A 26593-nucleotide genomic window follows, 5' to 3' on the forward strand; every position below is an offset into this window, starting at 1 on the left:
ATATATATATATATATATATATACACATACACCAATCTGCCTTCGGGTCTTTGCCTTCTGCTCCTGGCTGACATTCTTTGTCCAACATATCTGCCGTCACTCTGTAAATGTCCAAACCATCTCAGCCTTGCTTCTCTAACTTGGTCTTCCAACCGCTCAGCCTGAGCTGCCCCTCTGATGTACTCCTTTCTAATCCTATCCACTCTGATCATTCCAGTGAAAACCTTCGCATCCTCGACTTCGCATCTGCCACCTCCAGCTGGACCTGCTGTGTCTTGCCTCTGCCTTTGCTCACTTCCTCTTTTTGATGTCTGAAGTCGTTCTGCAGACTGCTACCATAACTACATTCTCCCCTGCCACTACAGTCTCCTGTCTCTTTCAGATTAAACCATAACATGTATTCCGCCTGTGTGTGCTTTTTTCCTCTCTTTTCTCACCCTTTGTCTCTCTCTCCTTAAAGTTATATTTCACCACAGAGATTTTCATCCTTTTTTCAGTACCAATTTGCCAAAATGACACATCCGCAAATATGTGTCAAGTGTCTGAACAGTGCACTAGTATGCATTTATACTTGTGTCAGTAACCCTAGTACAATCTTGTAACAGTTTTTTAAATTAATTAATTTACTCGTGATCAAAATATAATTAAAAAACAGATTAACATTTGTCATTTCCACCGGTTTTAACGCTGAACAATAATCACAGGTGTCTATACTCTTGCTGTAGTATACATGTGTGTCGTTACACAGCAGCTCCCACCGTTCGGATTGCAGCTTCTGTCCAATGAAAGAACGCGCCTACAGAAGTTGACCAATGAGCACAGAGCATTTATGGAGTTTTTCCGCTTTCCCCTGAAGTTCTTGACAGATTCGCCTCCAGATTGCGAGAATTCAAGATGGCCGTTACAGGTACGAGTTTAACTTTTTATTTATCCCAACTGTTTCAGAACACTGAGACGAAAGGAGATTTTGCTGTCACCGTAAGCACTGCATAGCACAATCTGGACCGTCCTGTGTTGAGCATGTCAAGGAAATTATTCGCTGCATATCTGAAAAGAGACTCTTAAGTAGGCACCAGCCTGACGCCGTGGTAAAACCCCTAAGTTTGCTAACCTTAGCAGGCTGGGACTCGCGTTAAAGCTTTTAACTGTAAACTGCGCTAGTGACTGAAGCAGCCACATAATCTCTCCCGTTCCAACTAATGCTAATGCTTAGCTATGCTAGTTTGCTAGCTGGTTGAGCGAAGAGGAATTTCCGAAAACTCTGATTACTTTGCTTTGTAGGAATTATGTTTTTATTATATCGCTTCGCACCTCCTTACTACAAATTACCTTGAAAGGCAGTCAGCTAGTTAGCCGGAGACAATTAACTCGCGCTCCAAGAGGAACATGGCTTCCCCAAACTCGAAATGTCATTTTACAAGGCAGTCGAATCCCATGCTAGGCTACCGGGCTAATATGAGCTAGCGTTAGCATCTTTCGGCTGTTAACCAAATGTGCAACTTTGTTTGTCAGCGGTTTGTTTCAATGTTAATTCCAAGCTCGCCCGGTCTCAAATATGAGCTACAACGTTTAGAAAAAGTTAGTTCTTGCTCCTGTAGGCCACTTTGCGAACACCTTAGTTGTTGGTGCCACTGGATTACAAGCTAACCGGTATATGGGACAATTCAAAACTCAGGAAAAAGCTTTCGCGAGGTTTCAGTGTTTGGGTTAATCAAACAACTGTTATTTTCAACAACACTTTAAAGTATGTGATTTTTAAACTTTAAAGTTTTTACTAGCGTGTTGTACAGTAGTTGAGACAGAAAATAGCACTCCCTCTTACTAATTTAATTGATTTTTATCCAAAAGAAATGGTAAAAGAGGGGGAAGACGAGTGCCAGGGGAGATTCGTGACAGAAGGACAGGAGCAAGATTGAAAGGTGTTTACAAGATGGTAGTGAGAGCTGCTATGATGTATAGTTTGGAGACGTTAACATTTTCATTAGGAGTGACTATGATGGACAAAATTAGAAATGAGTGCATCCAAGAGACACCTCAGGTTGAGCGGTTTGAAGACAAAGTTGGCCAAGGCTGAGTTGATTTGGATATGTGCAGAGGAGTGATGGTGAACACAGGATGTTGAAGACTGATCTTCTAGACAAGGAGGAAAAGAGGAAGGTTTGGGGATGTTGTGAAGGAGAGGGGTACAGAGGGTTCGTGTGATAGATGAGGATGCTAGGGAAGGGTTATCGGAGGTAGATTTTCTGCTGTACAACCCCTAAAGAGAGCGACCAAAAACGTATTTGTAGTATTCTTCTAACATTAATTACCTATTAATGTTTATAAAAGTAGTTAAAGTCTGTGTGTTATCAATTTTATCATACCTATGTGCACTTTTTCATATTCTTTTTGTGTTTGTGTAGGTTCTAGGTAAAGGGCAAAACTCCTCTGGACCCCACTGTGCATGAAGCTCTCCTGAGGCTTTGGTGTCCAAGTACTGTGTCTTCCCTTCCCCCCCTGCCCTCCCCCAATTCCCTCCTGCCTCTCACCATGTCCTCCACCTCCTCCTCCTACTCCTCCTCAGGGGAGACCAGTCCAGAGGATCCACCCCGAGGTGGAGGAACCATCCGAGTCTACCTCCCCAACAAACAGAGGACAGTGGTGAGATACTTTTCTCCATGTTTGTCTTGACCAGTGACATTTTTTATATTAAACATTGTAACTATAAAAAGTGCCTTGTTTGATAGAAAACAATTGACATTTAACACTTCTGTAGGAGGGAGAAAAAATCTTCCATCACTGTTGGTTGTAACTGTAATTGCAGTTTGACATCTTTCAGAATGTGCTAATGAGTAAGCTAGTTGGACAGTTGGTATCAGGTTTCTCAGATGGTGCCTGCCACCATCGTCCTTTAATTTGACTTGTAATTCCTGTTAGATGTCAAGTTTTCATACACTGAAGCGTAGCTGTTGCATAGTCCTGTCACTATGTCAGTGTTAAATTTAGTGATATGAGTGGCAGTGTAGAGGACACTGTGTTCATGGCATTATCCAACATGAATCTCTGGGATTCATGTAGGAGCATTCTCCTTTTAAATCCTCAGTGTTTACAGGTGAGTTTTACTAGCTGTACAGATCCTTCCAAAGCACATCAAACTGAGCTTTTCCCTTCTCTGCTGGACCTTTTTTGTACAAATAATGAGCACATGTGCTAAATCTGTGTAGTATTAGCAGTAGGTAGGTAGGGCTGCCACAAACGATTATTTTGATAGTCGACTAGTCACCGATTATTTTTGCGATTAGTCGACTAATCAGATCATGCATCCATTGGATGTAAAATGTACAGCTCATTGCACCAGCATGCATCTGCTCTTATCTAACTATCATTAGATTACAGCTTTAAGTGTTTAAGTTATGTGCTAACTAAAAATAAAGACAAGATGTTAGTTTATAAAATTTTAATTAAATTTGCAGATTGTTTCGGTGGAGTTTAATAAACTCAGCCGTCTGCTCCTTGCTATCTAAAATATAACAGGACACCGGAGTATATTCTCGAGCATCTCACACTTCTGATAAGCAGTTGTCTGCTTGATGTTTATTCTGCTGTGTAAAAACTAACTTTAATCTCAGCCAAACCAATTTACTCAGGAACAAATAAAATACTGAAAAAAGCCAAACACAGTGGGTTTGAAAACGATTTTCTGGGAGTTTGGTGTTCTCACCGGCTCTAGTGAGCCTTGAACCCCGGCTAGCTATCGAGCTGGTGGGTAACAGACATATCCGAAAACTAAGGGTGCAACGATACACAAAATTCGCCCAAAATAAATTTAAGTAGCCAGAATAAAAAAAAGAGCAATTTTTTTTGATTGATGTTTTGTTTCCTTTACAATATTATACATTAAAGTATAATATTGTAAAGGAAACAAAACATTAATCAAAAAATTGTTGAAACACAAATTACAACATTGTATAAAAATTACAAACATCAACTCAAATACTTGGTTCTAATTGAACAGAAATTTCTATGAACTTGTAAGAACTGTGTAGGACATGAATCAGTCTGTCAGATCCTGAATTTGAAATTTCCACTGAAGTCACGGGTAAGAGGCAAGTGGAACCAAGATCTAGGCCATTTGCTTTTTGAAGTTTGCAAAGACTGCTAAATTTTGCCAGTGGTAGTTCACTCTTTGCAACATAGTACGCTGTTCTAAACAGATTTTTCAGGTTTATTTTTAGTTTGCAATTGGTGTTTTGTTCTGGGAAAGATATTGCAGACTAAGCAGTAATGCATTTCTTTCATTTCTCATGGGTTCTAATGGGGGCCTTTCTTAAAATGACTGGTGCCAGTAACAAAGGCGCTTGTCGACTCAGAAATCGAGGGAAAACCAACGACACACCCGGCAGAACATTGTTATTTACACGGGTGCACATAAGTGGTCCGCATGTGCGCATTCGCTGTCAAAATAAAAGATGCGCACCAGATTAGAAGTTGCAACGCGCGTTTGCGTCCATATAAAAGGCACTGTTTTTGTCCGCTAGAGTGGGATTTTCACGGCACATTCTGCTCCACATCTCTGTGCGTTCATCATTTGTTTGAAGCCAGCTCACCTCCTGCAACCACTTTTCCAAGAATACGCGCACTCCTTCTGACATTTGTTTGGAGGTGGAGGAACACCAAAGTAATTGCTTTAAGAGTTCTAAACAAATGTCTGTCCTCCTCCAGAAAATCTTATGTACGCAAACACGCGTTGCAACTTCTTATCTTGTGCGCGTTTTTTATTTTGACAGCGAATGCGCACCTGCGGACCACCTATGTGCACCCCTGGTTATTTAGCTCGTCATATTGCAGCCACAGAAATTCTTTGTCCATGAAACCATAAAGCTGCACTTTATTTTTGCCTTATAGTCTGATTTGTCATAACTTTTCAGTTTTGCAGTAAGCTTTTCTTTGGCTGTCACTTCTTCACCCTGACCTGTCTTATTTGGCTCAGCAGAACTAAAATATATATACTGCTGCTTTTACACAGGCACTCACATAACGCTCAGCGATTCTCTGCGCGATCAAGCTCTCACATGTTTAAGCTTGCTGCGGGAGATTTCACTTGTCATGTTTGCATAATAAGCTAACAAATGATAAGACGATGTCAGAGGACATACAGTGGGGCAAAAAAGTATTTAGTCAGCCACCGATTGTGCAAGTTCCCCCACCTAAAATGATGACAGAGGCCAGTAATTTGCACCAGAGGTACACTTCAACTGTGAGAGACAGAATGTGAAAAAAAATCCATGAATCCACATGGTAGGATTTGTAAAGAATTTATTCGTAAATCAGGGTGGAAAATAAGTATTTGGTCAATAACAAAAATACAACTCAATACTTTGTAACATAACCTTTGTTGGCAATAACAGAGGTCAAACGTTTACTATAGGTCTTTACCAGGTTTGCACACACAGTAGCTGGTATTTTGGCCCATTCCTCCATGCAGATCTTCTCGAGAGCAGTGATGTTTTGGGGCTGTCGCCGAGCAACACGGACTTTCAACTCCCGCCACAGATTTTCTATGGGGTTGAGGTCTGGAGACTGGCTAGGCCACTCCAGGACTTTCAAATGCTTCTTACGGAGCCACTCCTTTGTTGCCCGGGCAGTGTGTTTTGGATCATTGTCATGTTGGAAGACCCAGCCTCGTTTCATCTTCAAAGTTCTCACTGATGGAAGGAGGTTTTGGCTCAAAATCTCACGATACATGGCCCCATTCATTCTGTCCTTAACATGGATCAGTCGTCCTGTCCCCTTGGCAGAAAAACAGCCCTATAGCATGATGTTTCCACCCCCATGCTTCACAGTAGGTATGGTGTTCTTGGGATGCAACTCAGTATTCTTCTTCCTCCAAACACGACGAGTTGAGTTTATACCAAAAAGTTCTACTTTGGTTTCATCTGACCACATGACATTCTCCCAATCCTCTGCTGTATCATCCATGTGCTCTCTGACAAACTTCAGACGGGCCTGGACATGCACTGGCTTCAGCAGCGGAACACGTCTGGCACTGCGGGATTTGATTCCCTGCCGTTGTAGTGTGTTACTGATGGTGACCTTTGTTACTTTGGTCCCAGCTCTCTGCAGGTCATTCACCAGGTCCCCCCCGTGTGGTTCTGGGATCTTTGCTCACCGTTCTCATGATCATTTTGACCCCACGGGATGAGATCTTGCGTGGAGCCCCAGATCGAGGGAGATTATCAGTGGTCTTGTATGTCTTCCATTTTCTGATGATTGCTCCACAGTTGATTTTTTTCACACCAAGCTGCTTGCCTATTGTAGATTCACTCTTCCCAGTCTGGTGCAGGTCTACAATACTTTTCCTGGTGTCCTTCGAAAGCTCTTTGGTCTTGGCCATGGCGGAGTTTGGAGTCTGACTGTTTGAGGCTGTGGACAGGTGTTTTATATACAGATGATGAGTTCAAACAGGTGCCATTCATACAGGTAACGAGTGGGGGACAGAAAAGCTTCTTACAGAAGACGTTACAGATCTGTGAGAGCCAGAGATTTTCCTTGTTTGAGGTGACCAAATACTTATTTTCCACCCTAATTTACGAATAAATTCTTTACAAATCCTACCATGTGAATTCATGGAATTTTTTTTTTCACATTCTGTCTCTCACAGTTGAAGTGTACCTCTGGTGCAAATTACTGACCTCTGTCATCATTTTAAGTGGGGGAACTTGCACAATCGGTGGCTGACTAAATACTTTTTTGCCCCACTGTAGTTGGTGCGCAAATTATTATCACTCACCAATGAGTGCTGTCGCTCTCTATACACAGTTCGCGCGATTGCAAAGTGAAAGCAAAAAAACAAGCGCAAATTCAAACGCGATTTCAATAGGTCACATATTGACAGTGGCTCACCGATGCCAATGACATAATTACCCAGCTACATTTCCGAAAGAATGCAAAAGCATTGACATATATTTTTCCTTCCTATGATAGGCCGACGGGCAGGGCAGAGATAGATTTTGGTAGCCCGACTGGAAAAATCGCTAGCCCCAGGACGTCGGGCTAGTGATTTTGCGAGCCCTGTATCTGATTGAGGAATCACTCATCTTTGGAAAAGAGAGTTTATTACAGAGAAATGGCTCTTTCCAAAATAAAAGCTATACTATACGCTTCTTCTGGACTATATTCTCTGCAGCATATTAAACATATCAGGTCCCCATAAGGAGAATCATGTGCATTGTATTAAAGTATATTCTTGAATGCTAAATGTACAACCCAAATTGCGTCCCCAAAAAGCTGTGTAAAATGTAATAGAGTGCAATGTTTACTCTGGTAAAGTTTGTAGCATGCGTGCTTGTTGTTTTTTGTCTGCTTCCACTTGATTTTGCACTAGGATTATGTCGGCGTAAATGTGCAGTCATATTCGTTGTGTTCCCACTAGTGCTGTCAGCGTTAATCTCGTTGAAATGACGTTAACGCCACAACACGGCAAATCTCCGTTAACGAGCTACCGCCGATCGCCCCGTGCGTGGGGCTGGACTGCCAACACGTTAACGAGCTAACTGCGCTAACACACTAGTTCCCACCCATGTAATTGAGCATTGTGTGGCACATCCAACATACTGTTTTACTTTAGTCCATGACGCTCTTACCTTCAGGGTCATACTTCACATGAAAACCAAAATATTTCCAAACGCCAGATCTGAATGAGGGTGGGGGAGGTTCAGTTTGCCATGTTGCAAGGAGAGCTTAACTTCTGTCTGGCTAGCTTGCCCTGCGCTCAGTGAATCTGCGTTCGACTACTCCGCCTAGGCTGCACTGTTGAGCGCAGATCCACTGAGCGCTCAACACAGACAGCATCATCAGAAGGAAAGTTGATAAAATAAATTAAAAAATGTTTATTGTTCGATACATATGCGTACCGAACCGAAAGCACTGTATCGAACAGTTCAATATCGATACGAGTATCGTTGCACCCCTACCGAAAACGTCAGAGCGCTTTTGAAAATATGTGATGTCTTGATAAACTGAGCAGATATTTGAAGTTTACACAGCTACATTCTTGCCTGGAAAATATGTTAAACGTTTATTTTGTGCCCCAGAAAGAATAATAAGAGTAATATTAAAACTAACTAGCTGCCGCTATTGTTGGAAACTGAGCAGGGCCGTGCTATGAATTCTGGGATGGGTTGGGCCACAAAGTATACACCCGACCCATCCTTCAAATTTGGGGAAATGAAGGGCGTATTTGTCAGCTGCATTTGTCGGAGTCTTCGAATTTGGACAGTCTTCGTCGTGTCACTGTAACGTAATCGGCCTACAAATGCAGGCACAGGAGGATGCGGTTTCTGAATTTGGACGCAGCTGCTATAACGGACACTGCTTCTTCTTTGAGGTTTAACGGCAGCTGGCATCCTTGTACATGCAGTGCTGCCATCTTCCTTTTCAGTCCATTATTACACTCTTAAATCCTACTACTTATTCCTGCGTCTTTTGGGATCTTACAAAGCTTCAAATGACGCGTCGACTATTAAATTAGTCGTCGGCGTAATCGTGACTAGTCAACATTATAAGGGAGAGACATGACACTCAGTCCCGAATAGAAATGTAGGGAAGAACTGAGTAACTGTGAAGAGGTTGGTTATTGAGTCCCTGCCTCCAAACCAGCCACAAAATGAGAGAACCTATTGGCCAATTGTGATGTGCTAACATAAGCACACAGCTGACGTTTGACAGTTCCACATGTGTGGTGGCAAGGGTATGTCACTACATATTATTGTAGCAGACAAGTAGGAAGGTGCTTTCTTACTTTTTGAGATAATATGAAGTGCTGTGTTGTTGTTATTTTTTTTAAAAATGTAATTGGTTTTTCTTCATTGGGATAACCAAAGGTGTTGATTGTGTTGGCTCTGTCAACCAAGCAATTAATGCCATAATTAGGGCTGCTCGATTATGGCAAAAATGATAATCACGATTATTTTCACTGAAATTGAGATCTCGATTATTTGACGATATTTATTTAACCCTTACGACCTACTATAGAACCAAGTCCGCCAGAGCTTATATTATTTTTTTACATGTTGTAGTGCCATTTGTGGGAGCATTTCAAGTTTCTATACAACTGTTATAGCCCATATTTTAATAATATGTATGCATTAAGTCCATAGTAACTACATTAATTGCAAAAAAGTGCAATAAACTACAAAAAAATTGAAAATAGTTTTTGTTTTGTTTTTTACATATATTTCTACTTGGAGAAATTTAAGAGGTTTATCCCTCAAAACTTTAAATACAAAAAAGTTGCAAAAAATAGTTTACAACAACAGGAAATCTATTTTGAGTGTCTTCATAGTTTTATTTTGGAGATACACTGCAGGAAAAACGAAAAAAACAATCCTATGATGCAAATTTGCAAAGAAAACAGCATGTGCATCAAAATAAACTATTTCCAGCAGTGCATTTCGAGTTCTAAGCATCCCAGAAACTATTCAGAAAAGTCAAACATGACTTATAAAAACACCAGTATAGGCTTTTAAAGCCTACAAGTAAAAAACTACATTTTCCGCGAAAATTATGTCACTTCCGGTTTCGGGCAGGAAATGGCGGACATGCGATAGTTCGCGCTGACGTCTGTTTCAATGTGGGAAGTGTTACGAACAGCTGATCGGATCGGCAAAGCGTGTTTCTGGAATATTATGTTTTTGTTCCTGCAAGCCCTTTTTATGCAACTTTTGCAAAGCTATATGTGGAAGGAAACCGTGACCGAGGACAACCTGATGGCATAAGATGCAAGTACAACTCCTCTGGTTTCATATGCAAAAAAAAAAAAAATATTGCGCTAGCTTACACGGTTCAGGTTCTACAGGGATTTAAAAATAGTTACACAAAACGGAGCATGCTGCTCTGACCGGCTTTAAAGGGTTAACAATAACAATGTATTGAATAATGACTTTAAATAATAATATAAAATAGTGTACAACACCACTGAAGTTTTTTTTTTTTTTTTTTTTTAACCTCTCTTTTCAACCAACGGCAGTCACTCTCCTCTCCAAATAACTTCTGCTTAGCTTTCCGAGCTTTTCGAGCTTCCCTCGGGTCCTCTTAATCAGCGGTCTCCAACCTTTTTTGCGCCAAGGGCCGGTTTATGCCTGACAATATTTTCACGGACCGGCCTTTAAGGTGTCGCGGATAAATGAGGGAGGGGCTAATAATCGGCTCAGTCATTTTTAATGATCGTTGAAAGCCCAGATCGTAATCGTGATTAAAATTCGATTACCGTATTTCCCGGACTACAGAGCGCACCGGAATATTAGCCGCACAAGCTAAAATCAGGGGAAAATCCTGTTTTGTACATACATTAGCCGCACCTGACCAAAAGCCGCAGGTGTTTCAATGTTGACTCATCATATGTAAGAGAATATGCACAAAGCGAATTGTCAGGAAAGAGACGGCTGTTTGGAGACATCACTTTTATTAATATTTTGAAAAACAAGTTATGGGTGCATATTTGCATAACTTTTTAGGTATATGTACAAGTAGCGGTAATTACAAGTACGAAACATGTACTGTGCTTCATAAATGAGTAACAAATGTAGTACATAATAACCTACAGCACACCAGAAAAATAGATTCGGACTACCTTTTAGGCTCAGGTGCAGTGACACTGTTTTAACAAGAAGAAAAGTCAGTCATTCACCACCATCTTTCTCTTCTTCCTGCGCACTAAAACCACCAAAGTCCTCTTCTCCAGTGTCGGATACAAACAGGCTCAGGATGGCTTCGTCATTCACTCTCCGCTTCTCTCCTTCGTTGTCACTTTCAAAACCAACCAAACAAATCCTCTTTGTCAGTTTCAGAGTCGAACACCCTCAGAAGGGCCGTGGCGGTGTCCTCCTCTCCATCATGCAACAGTCCAGCCCTTCGAAATCCGTTGGTGATCGTGGATGTTTTCACACTTTTCCACGCTGTCAGAATCCAATGGTGGAGTTGAGCATAACTTGCTTTTCGCAAGTTTATCGCCGCTCGTCATCCACACCTCCCGCTGAACGCGTAGCGCTACTTTGAAGTTTGCTTTTCGTGCTACTTCGTACGGCACTACGTTGCCTGGCGGATGGACATGTGACCAACATACCACTCTTGAACCCCGATCCTTCCGCCAGGCAACGTAGTGCCGTACAACAGCGGAACAAACAAAACAAATCCGCTCATGGACAATCCATAGAAAAGCCGCACCTGACTAAAAGCCGCAGGGTTCAAAGCTTGTGCAAAAAGTAGCGGCTTATAGCCCGACAATTACGGTAATTGAGCAGCCCTAGCCATAATGATGTGTAAATTGAAGTTATATTTATTTTTTAAAATGACATTTGGCTGGTGATTCAGTAGATATTTTTATTTTTATTTTCAGGTGACTATTGAAATAAAAGGTTTTATGGAGAGGTTCATTTAGATGGGGTCTCAGCCTAAGTTAGCGCCCAGATGTGTAAGCGGTAGTCGGGATGTAGTTCAGTTCGTTTCATTTTGAAAAAGGTTAGTTCAGAATCGTGTTTATTGGCCAAGTATATGTGCAGACACATACAGGGAATTTGGTTCTGGTAGATGGTGGCTCTCAAGCACAGCAATGTAAATCTCTCACACACACACACACACACACACACATCTATATACACACATTACACATACATACACAAAGCTGTGTAAACAACTATAGATAACGAATCTAAACTTGTATACATAAAATACAGAAATGAAATGAGGTGGAATGAATACTACAGAATAGGGCTGCCACAAACGATTATTTTGATAGTCGACTAGTCACCGATTATTTTTGCGATTAGTCGACTAATCAGATCATCATCCATTGGACGTAAAACGTACAGCATATTGCACCAGCAGCATCTGCTCATATATAACTATCATTAGCTTACAGCTTTAAGTGTTTAAGGTATGTGCTAACTAAAAATAAAGACAAGATGTTAGTTTATAAAATTTTAATTAAATTTGCAGATTGTTTCCGTGGAGTTTAATAAACTCAGCCGTCTGCTCCTTGCTATCTAAAATATAACAGGACACCGGAGTATATTCTCGAGCATCTCACACTTCTGATAAGCAGTTGTCTGCTTGATGTTTATTCAGCTGTGTAAAAACTATAACTTTAATCTCAGCCAAACCGATTTACTCAGGAACAAATAAAATACAAAAAAAAGCCAAACAATAACATGTTTAAGTTATCTAAGTGACTTATGTATGTTTAACCCGAGTAGCGAAAGAAGGCGGTGGGTTTGAAAACGATTTGCCGGGAGTCCGGTGTTCTCACGGGCTCTAGTGAGCCTAGCTAGCTATCGAGCTAGTGGGTAACAGACGTCTCCGAAAACGTCGGCGCGCTTTTGAAAATATGTGGCGTCTTGATAAACTGAGCAAATATTTGAGGTTTACACAGCTACGTTTATTTTGTGACCCAGAAAAGAATAATAAGAGTAATTTTAAAACTAACTAGCTGCCGCCGTTGTTGGAAATTGAGCTGGGCTGCGCTATGAATTCTGGGACACAGCTTCTTCTTCTTCAGGGTTTAACGGCAGCTGGCATCCATGCAGTGCTGCCCTCTTCTGTTTCAGTCCGTTATTACACTCTTAAATCCTACTACTCATTCCTGCGTCTTTTGTGATCTTACAAAGCTTCAAACGACGCGTCGACTATTAAATCAGTCGTTGACGATTTTGATAGTCGACGTAATCGTGACTAGTCGACTAATCGTGGCAGCCCTACTACAGAATGTACATAAGGTGCAGTTGCAGTCTGGCAGTGGGAGCAGTGTGACAGGTCAACTGTTAAGAAGGGAGATGACGAGGGGAAAGAAACTGTTCCTATGTTGGGTGGTCCTGGTCTGCAGGCTTCTGTACCGTCTGCCAGAGGGCAGCAGATCAAAAAGTCTGTGTCCAGGGTGTGAGGGGTCTGTGATGATTTTCCCTGCCCGTTTCCTGATTCTTGAGAGGTACAGATCCTTCTAGTTCTGCTCAATCCACCCACTATTACTCTAAACCTTTAGGTGTGTGGTACAGAAAGAACGGTTGATTTGCTCATGGTATTTCCTCCCATCTGCAGCTCTTCAGACAAGAGACATGATGCCCCTTTTTGTCTTTCTTGTTTGTTCTCCTGTGTGCACCTCTAACTAGGGAAGGGGAGATGAGAGAGATGGCGACAGAGACTGAGGAATTTATTTCCCACTTACAGCATGAAGAAAAAGCTGGAAAGCAAAGAATCATATTCAGCCACATTTACATGTAGCTTTACATTCCACATTCCTAAACACATAATGGGAACAGTAACCTGCATCATCTAATGTAATGTTTGTTTCTTGTATGGTCAAAATTGATGCTCTTTGTTACTGCCATTTTACCCAAGTGTTACCTGTGTGATCAGAGAATGTCATGTCAAAGTCACACGTATTCAAATATGGCATTCTGTTTTCAGGTGAATGTCCGCCAAGGACAGACTGTGCATGAGATTCTAGATAAAGCGCTCAAAGTGAGAGGCCTGAGCCAAGAGTGCTGTGCTGTATTTCGCCTTCTAGGAGGGTAAGATTGCACTGCTGTTTGTGCCACGTCCTCTCACATCATATTGGAAAATGACTTTGCATTCCTTTTAGCCCACATGAAACTCTGAGAGGCAATAGTGAACAGCTGTCACAAGACTACATGTTAGACAAACACATGTATATAACAGAGGCTGAAGATGTAATGTGAAGTTGATTCAAAGGCTGAAACGGTAGAAAAGTCAATATGCATTGATAAACAACTAATATACAATTAATTATTCATTGTGTATTTTTTTTTTTTTTGTTACCATAATGCATTTGAAGGGTTTCCTGTGTAACGATGGGTAACATTCCTATGCTTCATTAAATATTAAAACAGTCTTAACAAAGGGAAAGAATCACTGACCTTCTGTTCAAACTTTAGCTACGCTAGTAGAATCTCAGGATAAAAGTTGGAAATGACCATGAAAGATCCACTTTAAAGAGAAAAATGAATGAAAGTAAAAATTTTACTCTAGCTGTCTGTGAACATTCAACAGCTTAAAGGTAGAATTTGTAATTTAGCAGTTTTGATGCTTCAACATAGTTGTAAACTGTTTTCTCGCACCATAAACAGTTGTTGACATTTCTGAGAAACTCATTGATATACAAATTAAGTGCATTGGTCAATTAGGATAATGAAGACCTCTCCGTTGTTATTTTTTTGTTATCTTAGCCATTTTAAACCTTGAAAGGGGTTTCAATATTGGTGATATGTACAAAGAGTGTTTAAATTGCTTCTAAATGTTCCTTTTTTTGCCCCTCTAGTCGAAAAAGACTGACGGACTGGGACACAGACATAACTCCTCTAGTTGGAGAGGAGCTTTTAGTTGAGGTCCTGGATGATATTCCCCTGACCATGCACAACTTTGTAAGTATCTCACATACCTGTGTATAAAATGTTCATAGCTTATGTGAAATACCTTTTGTTCATACGTTTTTGGCCTGTGATACTCTAATTGAATTGCTGCTGTTTTTAGCCTTGATGGTCTTAAATGTTATTACTGCAAAGTAAATTTCATGAACTCTATCTGTATAGGTACGCAAAACTTTCTTCAAGCTGGCTTACTGTGATTTTTGCCACAAGTTCCTTTTCAATGGCTTCAGATGTCAGACATGTGGCTACAAGTTTCACCAACACTGCAGTAGCAAGGTCCCCACCGTGTGTGTGGACATGGATACTATAAGAGAGCGGTGAGTTGGAGTAGTGTTTATCGTTGGCTGTACCAGATGCTTTGCTGGTAATATTTCACCAAGAGAAGGTGGCTAGTTGGAAAATAAGTCCTATTTTTAAGGAGGGCCACAATTCTATGGATTCAGACGATATTTTCCAGACTTTGCAACATGATGTCGACATACAGGCCATACAGTTTTTTGTTGTTTTTTTAATTTGTTAGTTGTTGTGTTTTTTATAGCTGCCATGTTGCCCTGTAATTTTGATTACAGTGGCTGAGATGAACATTGTATTCTGGTTAATCATGTTTTATGTAGAGACATACATAGTAAGCCTTTTGTGATCTTTAAAGGCTTACATAGTAAGCCTTTAAAGATCACAAAAGGCTTTTAAATGCTCTTTCCTCATTTCCACCTCATCCTCTTCACCTCAAGCCTCATCTCCTGAACTGCAGTCAAGGCTCTAGCACACAAAAACATGCAAAAACATGCTTCTTTATTCCCAATATTATTGCAATTACTTATTGTAATTAGACTCCAGACAGCTGACTGCCAACTAAACGGCTGGTTATAAGAGTTGGCCAGCTAACGTTAGACTGCAGTGTCCTAAAAATCACACTTTCCTTCTGATAAACAGTTTGAGTGTATTCTCCTTGTGTATAGGAGTTTGTCCGCTAAATGTTTAAGTTCAACAATGTTGGATCCACTTCAAAGAGAGTTTCTCTAAATGCTAACAGCAGCGTTTACAAAAGAAAAGGTCAGGATATGTGTGTGAAGGTTCTTGGTCATCCTGGTCATTGTCGTCTAAGGAGCTGTGAATTGAAGAAGCTTCTCGGATCAGAGGTGAAACGTCTTCCAAGAAACTCAAAGTTCGGACGTTTTTCTTTCCGAGCTCCTTAGTTCAGGATATCCTCAACAACTCACTCAACTCATATTGGCCTCTTTCACTGTCTTAGCTGACTAACACGTTTCTCCTAGAAGAGCCAACGTAGCTAGGATTATGAACTTGAATTGGGAGGGTTAAAAAAACCAAAAAAATCCCAACAACAACATTTAGTTGACTGCAATCTGCCATCTACTAAAATCTAATGATTTTTACACACTGTAATTTTCCTTCTGCACTCTTAAAATAGTCTTTTACTTTAGTCTTTGTAAATAACTTTATTGGGACTGATTGATTAGAGCAGGGCGATATGACCAAAAATATTTATCACAATATACATTTGATAACGATATAATTGACACTAGACAAAATACTTTACAACTCCACAACTTTGATTGGATTTTTTTTGCTCTAATAATTTATTTTCACTTAAAAAAACAAAAAAAAAAACAAAAAAAAAAAACAGCTGCCTGTTTATGTGCGTTCTCTAGTTAAAGTTAAAGGCAGTGGAAATTGGCTGACATATAACCATGTATAATATCCACAAAACTTAGAAAGAGGTTATACACACACAATACGGTAATATTATGTTGACGCACAGTACGTATCACTCCGAGGCTCCTACCTACGATAGCCATAATGCTCCAACAATCCATCAAGCGGTGCGGGTTCGTAGCTTAGCAAAGTCGTACTAAAACATTTGACAGATTTTTCCAGCACCGTGTACCACATAAAATCGTTTCGAGGTCAGTAAACACAACCAGAATTCATAAGGCACAAGGGATTATAAGGGGCACTGTTGATTTTCAGAAAAATCAAAGGATTGATTTTAAGTGCCGTATTTTCCAAAAAACACGGTAATAACGACGGCCCGCTAGCATGCGCTACCAAAAATAGTGCTTTGTCGTGTATCTGACAGACAAAAGCTAAACCAGTGCCACACCACTGAAGTTGCAGCATTTTTACAAACCAATTCTGGTTCATCCGTTTTATTCAACGATCCGCTTTCGCCCTTCTCATTCTCCGTCGCCGCCCTGCTTTTTCCACCATGTGCGTATGAAAACAAAGGCACAAACAAACAAAAAACAAAGTTTTACCCATATTCTATCGCGGTATTTCATTTTCTTATCGTTGCCGAACGTTATACCAGTGTTAACGTGAACGGTATGATATGGCCCAGCCCTAATGATGTTGAAAAACAATTAAAACACCTGAAGTTCTTAAAATTCAGAACAGTTTCAGGGAAAAATGGAGATATACGGACCATCTTTTTGTGATGTGCCTAGATGATCAGATTCAGACTTGACATTAAAAAAACGGTGCAAATATGCACTTACTAAATTATTTAGTACTAAATAACAGAAATTTTGCACATAATTGGAGCCTGAATAGTATGAAACTTCTGTGATATTGTTTAATTGTTTTCTTTCAATCCTATGTCCAGTTCTGATCCCAGTCCTTGCCCAGATGGATACCCACAGATAATACTGCCAGAAAATTCCCCCACGCAGAGCAACCCAGCCTTAACCCCAGAGCCTTCTGGGTAAGCTGGGCAGATGGCGTTCTATCAAAATTGCAGCATTGCTTTATTTTGTGAAATGTATATTTTAATCAAAATTTTGGCCTTCTTTCTTTTTGCTCAGAATGGGCCACCTGTCCCCATCCCCGTCCTCAACCTTTCACTTCCCCATGTCAGGCGGAGATGGTCAGTCTCTACAGAGGCATCGCTCCACATCTACTCCCAATGTTCATATGGTCAGCACATTGGACCCTGCTTCTGCCATGATTATAGAGGTCGGTGTTGGCTGCTTGTTTGCTTTTGCTTGAAGGATTGTCACCTCCACTGTGTATTCATCAAAATAACTTTGTTGCATATCTCCTCTTAGGAAGCACTAAAGTTCAACAACACAATAGGTATGCTTTCCATTTTTCCCCCTCTCTTCTGTTTTAGAATACATTTGTTATTCTATGTATGACACTTATGTTGTGCTGTCTCTTGTTGCTGCAGGTCCTGAACCCTCACCTAAGCCCTCCACCAGCCCGCCCTCTTCTTTTGGCTCTCCAGGGAAGAAGCCACCAAAGTCCCCTTCGGAACCCAGGGAGCGCAAGCCCTCGTCCTCTGATGACAAAAAGAAAGTGGTAGGGTGTCTTTAACATTGTTCACAGGCCACTGGTCACTTTACATATTCACAAGGGCAACCTTTGAATGCATTGAACTGCTATCTCTTTTTAACAAATTTAACAGTCAATCTGTTGTTTCAGCACCGAGGAGGCAACAGAGATTCAAGTTACTACTGGGAGGTCCACTCTCGAGAAGTCAACATCCAGAAGAGAATAGGTTCTGGCTCCTTTGGAACTGTCTTCAAGGGAAAGTGGCATGGAGATGTGGCAATCAAGATCCTCAAAGTCAAAGAGCCAACGCCTGAGCAGTTACAAGCCTTTAAAAATGAAATGCAGGTGTTGCGGTGAGCAGTGGTTTACATGACTTTAACTTGGTTTTATTTGCACAAATCTTTCCACAACTGCTGCTGGTGGTGGAGTTATTAATAATGATAATGATATTAGTATTATTAATGCTGCATAAACTGGTTTTATTAACACCAGTTCACATTGTTATAGCACTTTAATTTAACTCTTAACAATGTGGTGACTACAACTTTCTGACTGCGGATGAGGTAATGGAATTTCTAAGTTTCACTATTTCTGTTCTCTACAGGAAGACCCGCCACGTCAACATCCTGCTGTTCATGGGCTTCATGACTAAGCCCAACTTTGCCATCATCACACAATGGTGTGAAGGCAGCAGCCTGTACCGCCATCTGCATGTCTTAGAGAGCAAGTTTGATACTGTGCGTCGCATTGATGTGGCCAGACAGACAGCACAGGGCATGGAGTAAGACTTGCTGCAATATTCCATTTCACCATCATCACTTAGTCAGGCCAAGTAGCAGACATAAAGTCTTTTTGTAGTGCAAGAAGCTCATTCTGTATACAAATGTTTGGCACCCATGAATTTAATTTACTAGTTTTCAAATTGGGTTTTTTTGCTTTTTCTTTCAGTTATCTTCATGCAAAGAACATAATTCATCGAGATCTAAAATCAAACAGTATCCTTCTCTTGTGCATGGTGTACATAAGTGCAGTCATTGTGTGTTTCTGAGTTTAGATAGCTGTACCTTTTTAACCCGTAATCACACGTGCTAATTTGAGCCTCATGCTCTGCAGTTATTAAAGGTTTAATAACACACAAAAAGCATTTCCTTTTAATAGACAGTGATATACAGAGCAGCCAAACCATTAAAACTGTGATGTGTCAGTACTCTTAACACAAGAAACAAACTCTATGCTGACTCTTACCTTGAAGACACCTCTCCCTTGTTTTCATGAAGAGGCCAATTTTAAGATGATACGGTGCATCGCTGCTGTCAGGGACAAACATTTGAATTTGAAACTGAGGTATTAAATTTGAGTTTGTCGAGTCATTCCACACTGTCAGGTGGACATTTCTTTGTTTCCCATTGTTTACTTTGGGTAGTTTCCTCTGTCAGTCTCACTTTTTATAACTTCTTTCTTGTGAAATGTTTATGCAGTAACTGATACCATGAAAACGTCCAGCAGCTGTCTGTTGTATTTTTCTGAGATTTGCTGCCAGATATTTTTCTCCATGAGGGCTGGACTGTTAAAATCGGTGACTTTGGCTTGGCTACAGTGAAGGCTCGATGGACTGGTTCTCAGCAGGTAGAACAACCCAGCGGATCCATTCTCTGGATGGTAAGGATACTTAACATGTTTATTGTAGAGCTCAGAGTCTATATGACATTTTAAGGCCAGTAGGGGGAGCAGTTTTTGAAAAGATTTTGGGTTTTATAGAACACTAGAGCAAAATGAGCCTCTGCTCCTTTGTATGAGTACTCAATTCTGTTTCAGATGAGTTCTTGGGCTAAATTGCTAGTTTCAAGTCCTATTAAATTTGAAAATTTCAGTTTAAGTTCAGCATACAGAATCTCTTGTTTTGCCAGTCGGATCCACCTGTCCTCGTGACATTGATTTTAAAAATCCAACATGGCAGCAGCTAGAACATTTAACTTGACTCTTGATTACATGGTAAATGGACTGATTCTTATATAGCGCTTTTCTACTCTCCGGAGTACTCAAAGCGCTGTATACAACATGCCTCATTCACCCGTTCACATAAGCACTTCTAAACACAAGTGCAAACTAATCTACATTCACACTCCGATGAACGCATCCGAGGGCAACTTGGGTTTAGTATCTTGGCCCAAGGATATTTGACATATAGATTGGGGAAGCCAAGGATCGAAGCACCAACCTTCCAATCAGTTGCTGATCTGCTCTACCACCTGAGCCACAGCCACCCGTACATGAACTGTGGCTGTGTCTTCTTTCACCTTCAGTCTGACATTGCCCTTACTTAAATTGTTTTCTACGAGGGAGCTTTTTTCCCTCCTAACTAGTTACTAAAGACCAATGGCTCTGTCTGAAATCTAATGTGTTTAAGTCCCCACTGATACGTCGCTATGCCGACAGACATAACAAACTGCAGTGTCGGTCATTAGTGTTATTACTCCTCGGTTCTAGCTTGGCAACAGTGTTGATCCTGCCCGTGGCCACAATTGGCTGATTATCCAGCTTCCCACAGCACTCATTGGGCAGGTTCCTTTTTCTATTGGGACTGTTGTGTCATGTCACAGTGCCACATGTCAGTCAAGTTGGTGGAGTTGACTGAAATCATGCACCAAAGAGATGTCAGGTTCTGACTGTGCTGGGTGCCACACACCACAAAAAAACAGTTTTGGTAAAGAAATTGTTGATCTTTAGTAATACTTTTACATCATGTCATTCTTCAGCTGCTGATACTTGCAAAATGAGCGGCTGATGCATACTATTACCGATGCATGTTAATGTTGTCCTTTATAACCTGTGTACATCTTGAGTCTTGACAGGTTAAGTTATATTGTTTGTTTGACGACTTTTCTTGAAAAGTGATTACTGTAAATAACATCAAGTCACATCTGTATCATTAACTGTAAAGCAGAATAATAGAAATATGATGGTTTTTCATTGTATATTGGAACCCTGGAAGTTTTCCATCCACTTGTTTAAACACTGTAAAGGTCACACGCACATTATTTGATAGACCCTATATCCATACATGCAGTTTTTATGTACAAGGGTTTGTAGTGTATTTGCTTCTAATCTGGTTAAGTCACAACATCTTTACAAAAAGCTAAATTAGTGTAATCGGTAGTGTTAAAGTACCTCTTTGTCAGTTTTTAATTCATTTTTTCCTCTCTCCTCTCATTAGGCTCCTGAGGTGATCCGCATGCAGGACACAAACCCATACACGTTCCAGTCAGACGTATATGGCTACGGAGTAGTTCTGTTTGAGCTGATGTCAGGAACCCTGCCTTACTCCAATATCAACAACAGAGACCAGGTTGACTTGTGGCCCAGTTTCTTAAGCTGTCTTCAGACCTTTGATGTAATACTTACATTTGTTCTGTAGCTCACCTTGTTCGGTCCTCTTTTTCTTTGTCAGATAATCTTCATGGTTGGACGTGGTTACCTGTCTCCAGACCTCAGTAAGCTGTATAGTACCTCACCCAAAGCAATGAAGAGGCTGATCGTCGACTGCCTGAAGTTTAAACGTGATGAAAGGCCCCTTTTTCCACAGGTCAGTCTTGTATGGTTTATCGTTTATCACTTTAATAAAAAATATCCTGCAATGTTAAAAGGTCCTGTGACTCGACATTCTAAGGGCTTTCTTTAAATTTAACTTGAAACTTTTACTTTATCCAAAACTTTTGGCGACAACTGGGTTCTGTCAGAAAGATGATCATTTATTGTAGGGATCGAACCACCAACCTTCCGATTAGTAGTTGACCTACTGTACTGCCTGAGCCACAGCCACTCCTCTGTATCAATCTAAAGAGGATTTGTTTTTGGAAGAATTTAGGTGAACATAAAGACCTGGAGAAATTTTTGATGTAAAGCAAGATACAGCAGGACTGTAGGCCACCAGTGAGGAATCTTGCACAGGATGCTTTAATGAAAGTTCTGGAAAAGCAAATCGGAGTGCTCAATACAAATAATTTGCAGGACATGGACGTGTCATTGTAGTTGCCTGTAAATTCATACTATCCTTTAAATCAGGTGACTGCCAAACCATATGCAATGTAGTTGCGTAATGTTGACAAAACTAGTCTGTAATTTTCCTAATATTTCTGTCCTTCCTCAGATTCTGGTGTCCATTGAGCAGGTGCAAGATTTGCTGCCGAAAATCGAGCGGAGTCGCTCCGAGCCGTCGCTCCATCGAGCTGTCCATGCTGAGGACCTGAACCCCCTCCTGTTCCACACCACCAGGCTCATGCCCCTCTAAGCTCTCCACAGCACACAGCAAAGAGGCCGCCAACCTGTCAAGGACCACAGCATTCCAGTGCCTCAAAGAGGCCACAGCTGGCTGCTCTCCACCATTGTGGAGCTGCAGCTCTCAGCAGCAAAACTCAGTAACAGACTGTAGAAGTAACCTTAGTCTGACAGTGAATTTTTTTTTTTTTTTCCCTTCAACAAATGACACGCACATGCCCATCAGGTGAAAGAAAGACCTTCTGTTTGTAGACATGTGTAAAATGTCTGCTCTTGCCAGCTGAGAAAGTCAATCGACATCTCGACTTGTATTTGGCTCTTAGACCTGCTTTGGAGTTTCAGTTGTTCTAAAGAAACTCACATGGTTGCACATACAGTGCAAAAGAGTCTAATTCAGATCTTTGAGGACTTAAATCAGTCATGGAGCTGGAGCCACTGGTTCAAGTCACATGATCCACTTACATACTCCATGCTCAGCGGGCATGTGCCCCTTTCACTGTAACACAGCATAAATGGAATGGGGACCTGAGATGTAACGCCACTCATTTGAAAGCAACTCTTTTTGAATACGTGCCTGACGTGATATGTTTTGTAAAAGGTTAGATGTTTGCCCCCAGTGTGGACTTTCAGCATTTACTGGTCTTGCAAATATCTATACAAGACCTGGCAACTTAGAACACTGAACTATGCAAAGAAGTTTATGGGAAAAAAATGTATACCAGTTGCTCATTTAACCTGTTATAGTCTTTTGCTGTACATGAAGCAAAGCAGTGAAAGGCCTGGAGGTAGATATTTTCTTTCACTAACATAAAACATAAATGTATCTTGTCAGGTAGATATTCTTCAAATAGGAACTTTGAAATTCACTAAATTCATCTGAGGATCAAGTTTCCATTGATGCTGTTTGTGGGGGGATGGAAAGTCAGTGAGAAGGGCCTGGCAGAACTGGCTGCATGTCCAAATTTAAACATTACAAATTACAGTTTGAGGGTTTGAAAGTTATCCCATTCCTTAAATCCTGTGTTTAGTCTTAAGAATGTGCTGTTTCAAACAAACTTTTAGTAAAAGCAGTTGCCCACCCCTCTACCCTTTTCAAGTCCTGAAACATCACCTAACTTGTGTCACTTACCAGGCAACACTGTGATACTTTTAATGTTCCAAGTCCACTGAACACGGGGACTAAATGGTTAGGATCAATACTTCAGCAGTGGATGTTATTCATTTCTAAACCAAAATGTTTTCCAAAGTGAGATGTTAGTCAGGTCATCAGAGGACATTGTTGTTAGAAATGTACAGATGTAGTTTCAAGGGCTCAACAGATGGCTCATTTCAATTCCAGGTGTAAACTGAGGTTTCCATGTTGAGGCACGCACCTTACAGCTCTCACACTGCAGGAACAGCAGAGTGCCAGCCTCTGCACCACATGGGCTTAAGTGGTTTGTTGTATTGCTGCTACATATTGTGAGTGTTTTGTACACCTTAAAGATTGAATTGCTTGGTACACAGCTTCAGCAGTGTTGGCTAGTTTTTCCACACTCCAGAGGTCCATTCTCCAATGCTGCAGTCCCTCGTCCATAGTTCACTCACACATGTCCGCATATTCTCAAAATATTTCTATAGGTGTGGGGCATGCCTTAAAACTGTGAGAACCTTGGTTGATTAGTTGTTCTAATTTAGGCTTGAAGAGGTGTGTACATTTTTCACAAAAGTGAGATCACATCTAAAGGCAAATGTGCAAACTCTGTTGTGATGGCCACAAATCTACTCTGAAGAAATAGCTGAATTATTAAAATCTGTAGTATTCAGAGAACAGAACAAATGTCAGGGTTGTCTAGTTTGCTCGTCCAGCCGTTTGTATGTTACCCACCAGGAGATTGTTTTAAGCTTGTATCCAGTTGATTTTTCTTTGGTGGGATGCTCACTTGTTATGAATGAAAGCCCTGCATTTTATTTTCCTGAGATTGAATTAGTTGCCGCACAGCAAGAAGGTCCTGAGTTCAATTCCACCATCAGGCCGTGTGGAGTTTGCATGTTCTCCCCATGTTTGCGTGGGTTCACTCCGGGTACTCCGGCTTCCTCCCACCGTCCAAAGACATGCAGCTTGTGGGGATGGGTTAATTGGATAATCTAAATTGCCACTAGGTTTGAATGTGAGTGCGAATGGTTGTCTGTCCCTGTGTGTTGGCCCTGTGACAGACTGGTAACCTGTCCAGGGTGTACCCCGCCTCTCGCCCTATGACAGCTGGGATAGGCTCCAGTGCCCCCCGTGACCCTGAAAATGATAAGCGGAAGTGAATGGATGGATGAATTAGTTGAATATTTACTCGCCTCTGTGCTTGTAACACACCGAGGTGGCTCGGTCCTGCTTCATGATGTCTTTCAAAGAAATACGCATGTGCTCAGGGTTCAGCTGGGCTGGTTTAAAAGCTAGTAGCCTTAGCTGGTGATCAGTGATAGTGTGTGGCCTTGTTTTGGGGGTTTGTGGAGAGAGAGAGATAGATAGATATATCTAGATAGATATCTAATTTGTTTTTTTCTTTTTGCCCCTCTTTCAGCCCCTCATTTTTGCTCATTGTAATACTGGTGGGGAAATATTGTCTTAAAAAGCCTTTACTCATCTTTACTTAAAGCTTATCAGCCACAACAATTTCATTGCCATCAACAAAAAGCAGGATACTGAAGATCAGCCACTGCTCTTCTTCAGTGTAATCCTTTGTAGATTTGTAGTACTGACTAATGAAAGAAATGGAAACGATAGTCATATCTACAGAACCTTTAGTTTCTCCTTCAGCTGGACTGTTAGCATCTTCGGGCTAGTGCTCACAGGTTGACCTGACAATGCAGTCACTCAAAGCAGATTTAATCCATAGTAAATTAAGGGCACAGACGCAACCCTCTCTGTGGTGATTTTGGTGACTTAACAGTAGGGGATCAGGAGCCATGCCTCCTGGTCTGTCCTAACAGTGCTGTATTCTGAGGCATTGACTCTTGCTGGTCGGGTCTCGCCCAAGTGAAGGCAGTAGGTGTGAGGTGATGTTTCAGGCTTCTGTGAATCCTGCAGGTGATGTGACAGACATGAAGCAAAACTCCTGTTGATGCAGATGTCTGTCACTAATGAACTGCTAATTTAATATTCTCATGTTAATCTAGGGGCTGGGTACCCTGACTGATGCTCATTCCAGTTATGTGGTGGGTGTGGGAGAGGTTTTGTGGTGGGCTTTTTTTGTTTTGCTTTCTTATTTATTGATGTTATCGCAGATGTTAATCTGCAAGTACAGCACTCTGAAATGGATCAGATGTTTACTGGGAATGTTTATCTTTGAAATGTTCATCAGCACCAGGCGCTCTCTCGCTTTCTTTTTTTTCTCTCAAACATTCTCAACATGAATGTATGTTTCGGCGCGGTACTGTTGGCTCCTCTGTTCACTCGGACTCTGTCAAATGCAGGGGCATTTCTAGCAACTTTGCTTTCACACATCCTGAGCACAAATGGGTGTCAACATTTTTTTTTTCTTTTTTTTCTTCTTCTCTAAGCAAGATGTTGTCCATGGGGTTTCACTACAATAGCAACACTTAGGGAACTGTAACTAACGGGTATTTGAATGGCCTGAAGCTGCTGAATGAAATCTTTGTTTTTCTTTTTTTCTAAATGAGCTGCTTTTTATAAACATTCAGAAAAAGCAAAACTTTTTTTTTAAACCACAATATAAGATCAGGAGTGCTTTGGTATAACGTCAGCAGACCAGGTTTTCTGTGCATCTGTAAAAAGTAGAGTGGGTTTGGAGAGCTTATTGAACCATTTTGTGCTCAGTTTCACATTGAGGGGATGCCTCCCGAACGTCTTCATCTGGAGGATGAGGGAACAGGTGCCACATTTCTGTTCAAGTGGACCTGAACAGCTTCAGGAAACACGAGATTCTCATCTGGAGACTCAAAGGGGCACCATAATATGGGGGAAGAGAGGCACTGCGACTGTTTCAGAGGATGAGAGCTGTGTCAGAGTAGTTTCTTATTTTATTTTATTGTCTTTTCATATCTGTAGGTGAGTTGGAGTACTTGTCTATAGTTTCTGAGGTGTCAGGGGTGTTAATTTGCAATAAATAGTGTTTTCTGCTGTGTACAGTCTGTTTCTTTTTTGTTTTCTTGTTACTGTTTTTGTGATTTCAAAGAGAACAATTATTTTAACATGTAAATCATTTTTTTTCTTAAGGGTTGTGTGTGTGTGTGTGTGTTGTGATCAGTAATGATGCAGGATTTATTCTTGAAATAAATGAATTCATCTGTAACTTGTTGTTTTTAGCTTTCAATACAATCAGTGGAATCTTGTTTGTCTGTTTTGGGACACAGTTCGTTTCATCAGCTTACCAAGTGAAACATTTAACTGGTTTTTAAACGACGACCTCTCGACCCGCTTAAGCTTAAAACGAAATCTTGTTCAGGGAAACTCGCTGAACAGGGTCAAAAGAGGAAGTGGTTATTTTTAAGGCTCCACCACAGATCAGTAAACGGCAAGCTATAAACAGGAAGTCATCTGACAGCAAGATTGTTCAGAAGTCTACAGAACACTGTTTATGCTCTTTATTTTTATAAAGTTAATTGATCTCCAAACG

General features: G+C 40.9%; 1 protein-coding gene across 1 annotated transcript; it reads left to right on the top strand.

The window, feature by feature from the left end:
- Positions 1-754: 754 nt before the first annotated feature.
- araf (A-Raf proto-oncogene, serine/threonine kinase) lies at positions 755-26269 on the top strand. The gene is made up of 16 exons (XM_026187774.2): positions 755-907; positions 2403-2640; positions 13438-13541; positions 14309-14411; positions 14580-14734; positions 17041-17139; positions 17240-17390; positions 17483-17510; positions 17605-17735; positions 17859-18061; positions 18313-18489; positions 18657-18703; positions 19249-19367; positions 20923-21054; positions 21157-21291; positions 21856-26269. Exons 2-16 carry the CDS (start codon positions 2530-2532, stop codon positions 21994-21996), a joined length of 1836 nt encoding a protein of 611 aa, XP_026043559.2. The 5' UTR covers positions 755-907; positions 2403-2529; the 3' UTR covers positions 21997-26269.
- The last annotated feature ends 324 nt before the right edge of the window (positions 26270-26593 follow it).

This window comes from Astatotilapia calliptera, chromosome 12 (assembly GCF_964374335.1).
Source record: "Astatotilapia calliptera chromosome 12, fAstCal68.1, whole genome shotgun sequence".
In the NCBI taxonomy this organism is placed as follows: domain Eukaryota; kingdom Metazoa; phylum Chordata; class Actinopteri; order Cichliformes; family Cichlidae; genus Astatotilapia; species Astatotilapia calliptera.

What these genes read in the sequence shown, in the direction of transcription:
- araf (XM_026187774.2), top strand. Translation starts at nt 2,530, where the DNA reads ATGTCCTCCACCTCCTCCTCCTACTCCTCCTCAGGGGAGACCAGTCCA. An exon ending in ATGGATACTATAAGAGAGCG is followed by an intron (nt 14,735 to 17,040) that starts GTGAGTTGGAGT and finishes TCCTATGTCCAG; the next exon opens with TTCTGATCCCAGTCCTTGCC. An exon ending in AAAGGCCCCTTTTTCCACAG is followed by an intron (nt 21,292 to 21,855) that starts GTCAGTCTTGTA and finishes GTCCTTCCTCAG; the next exon opens with ATTCTGGTGTCCATTGAGCA.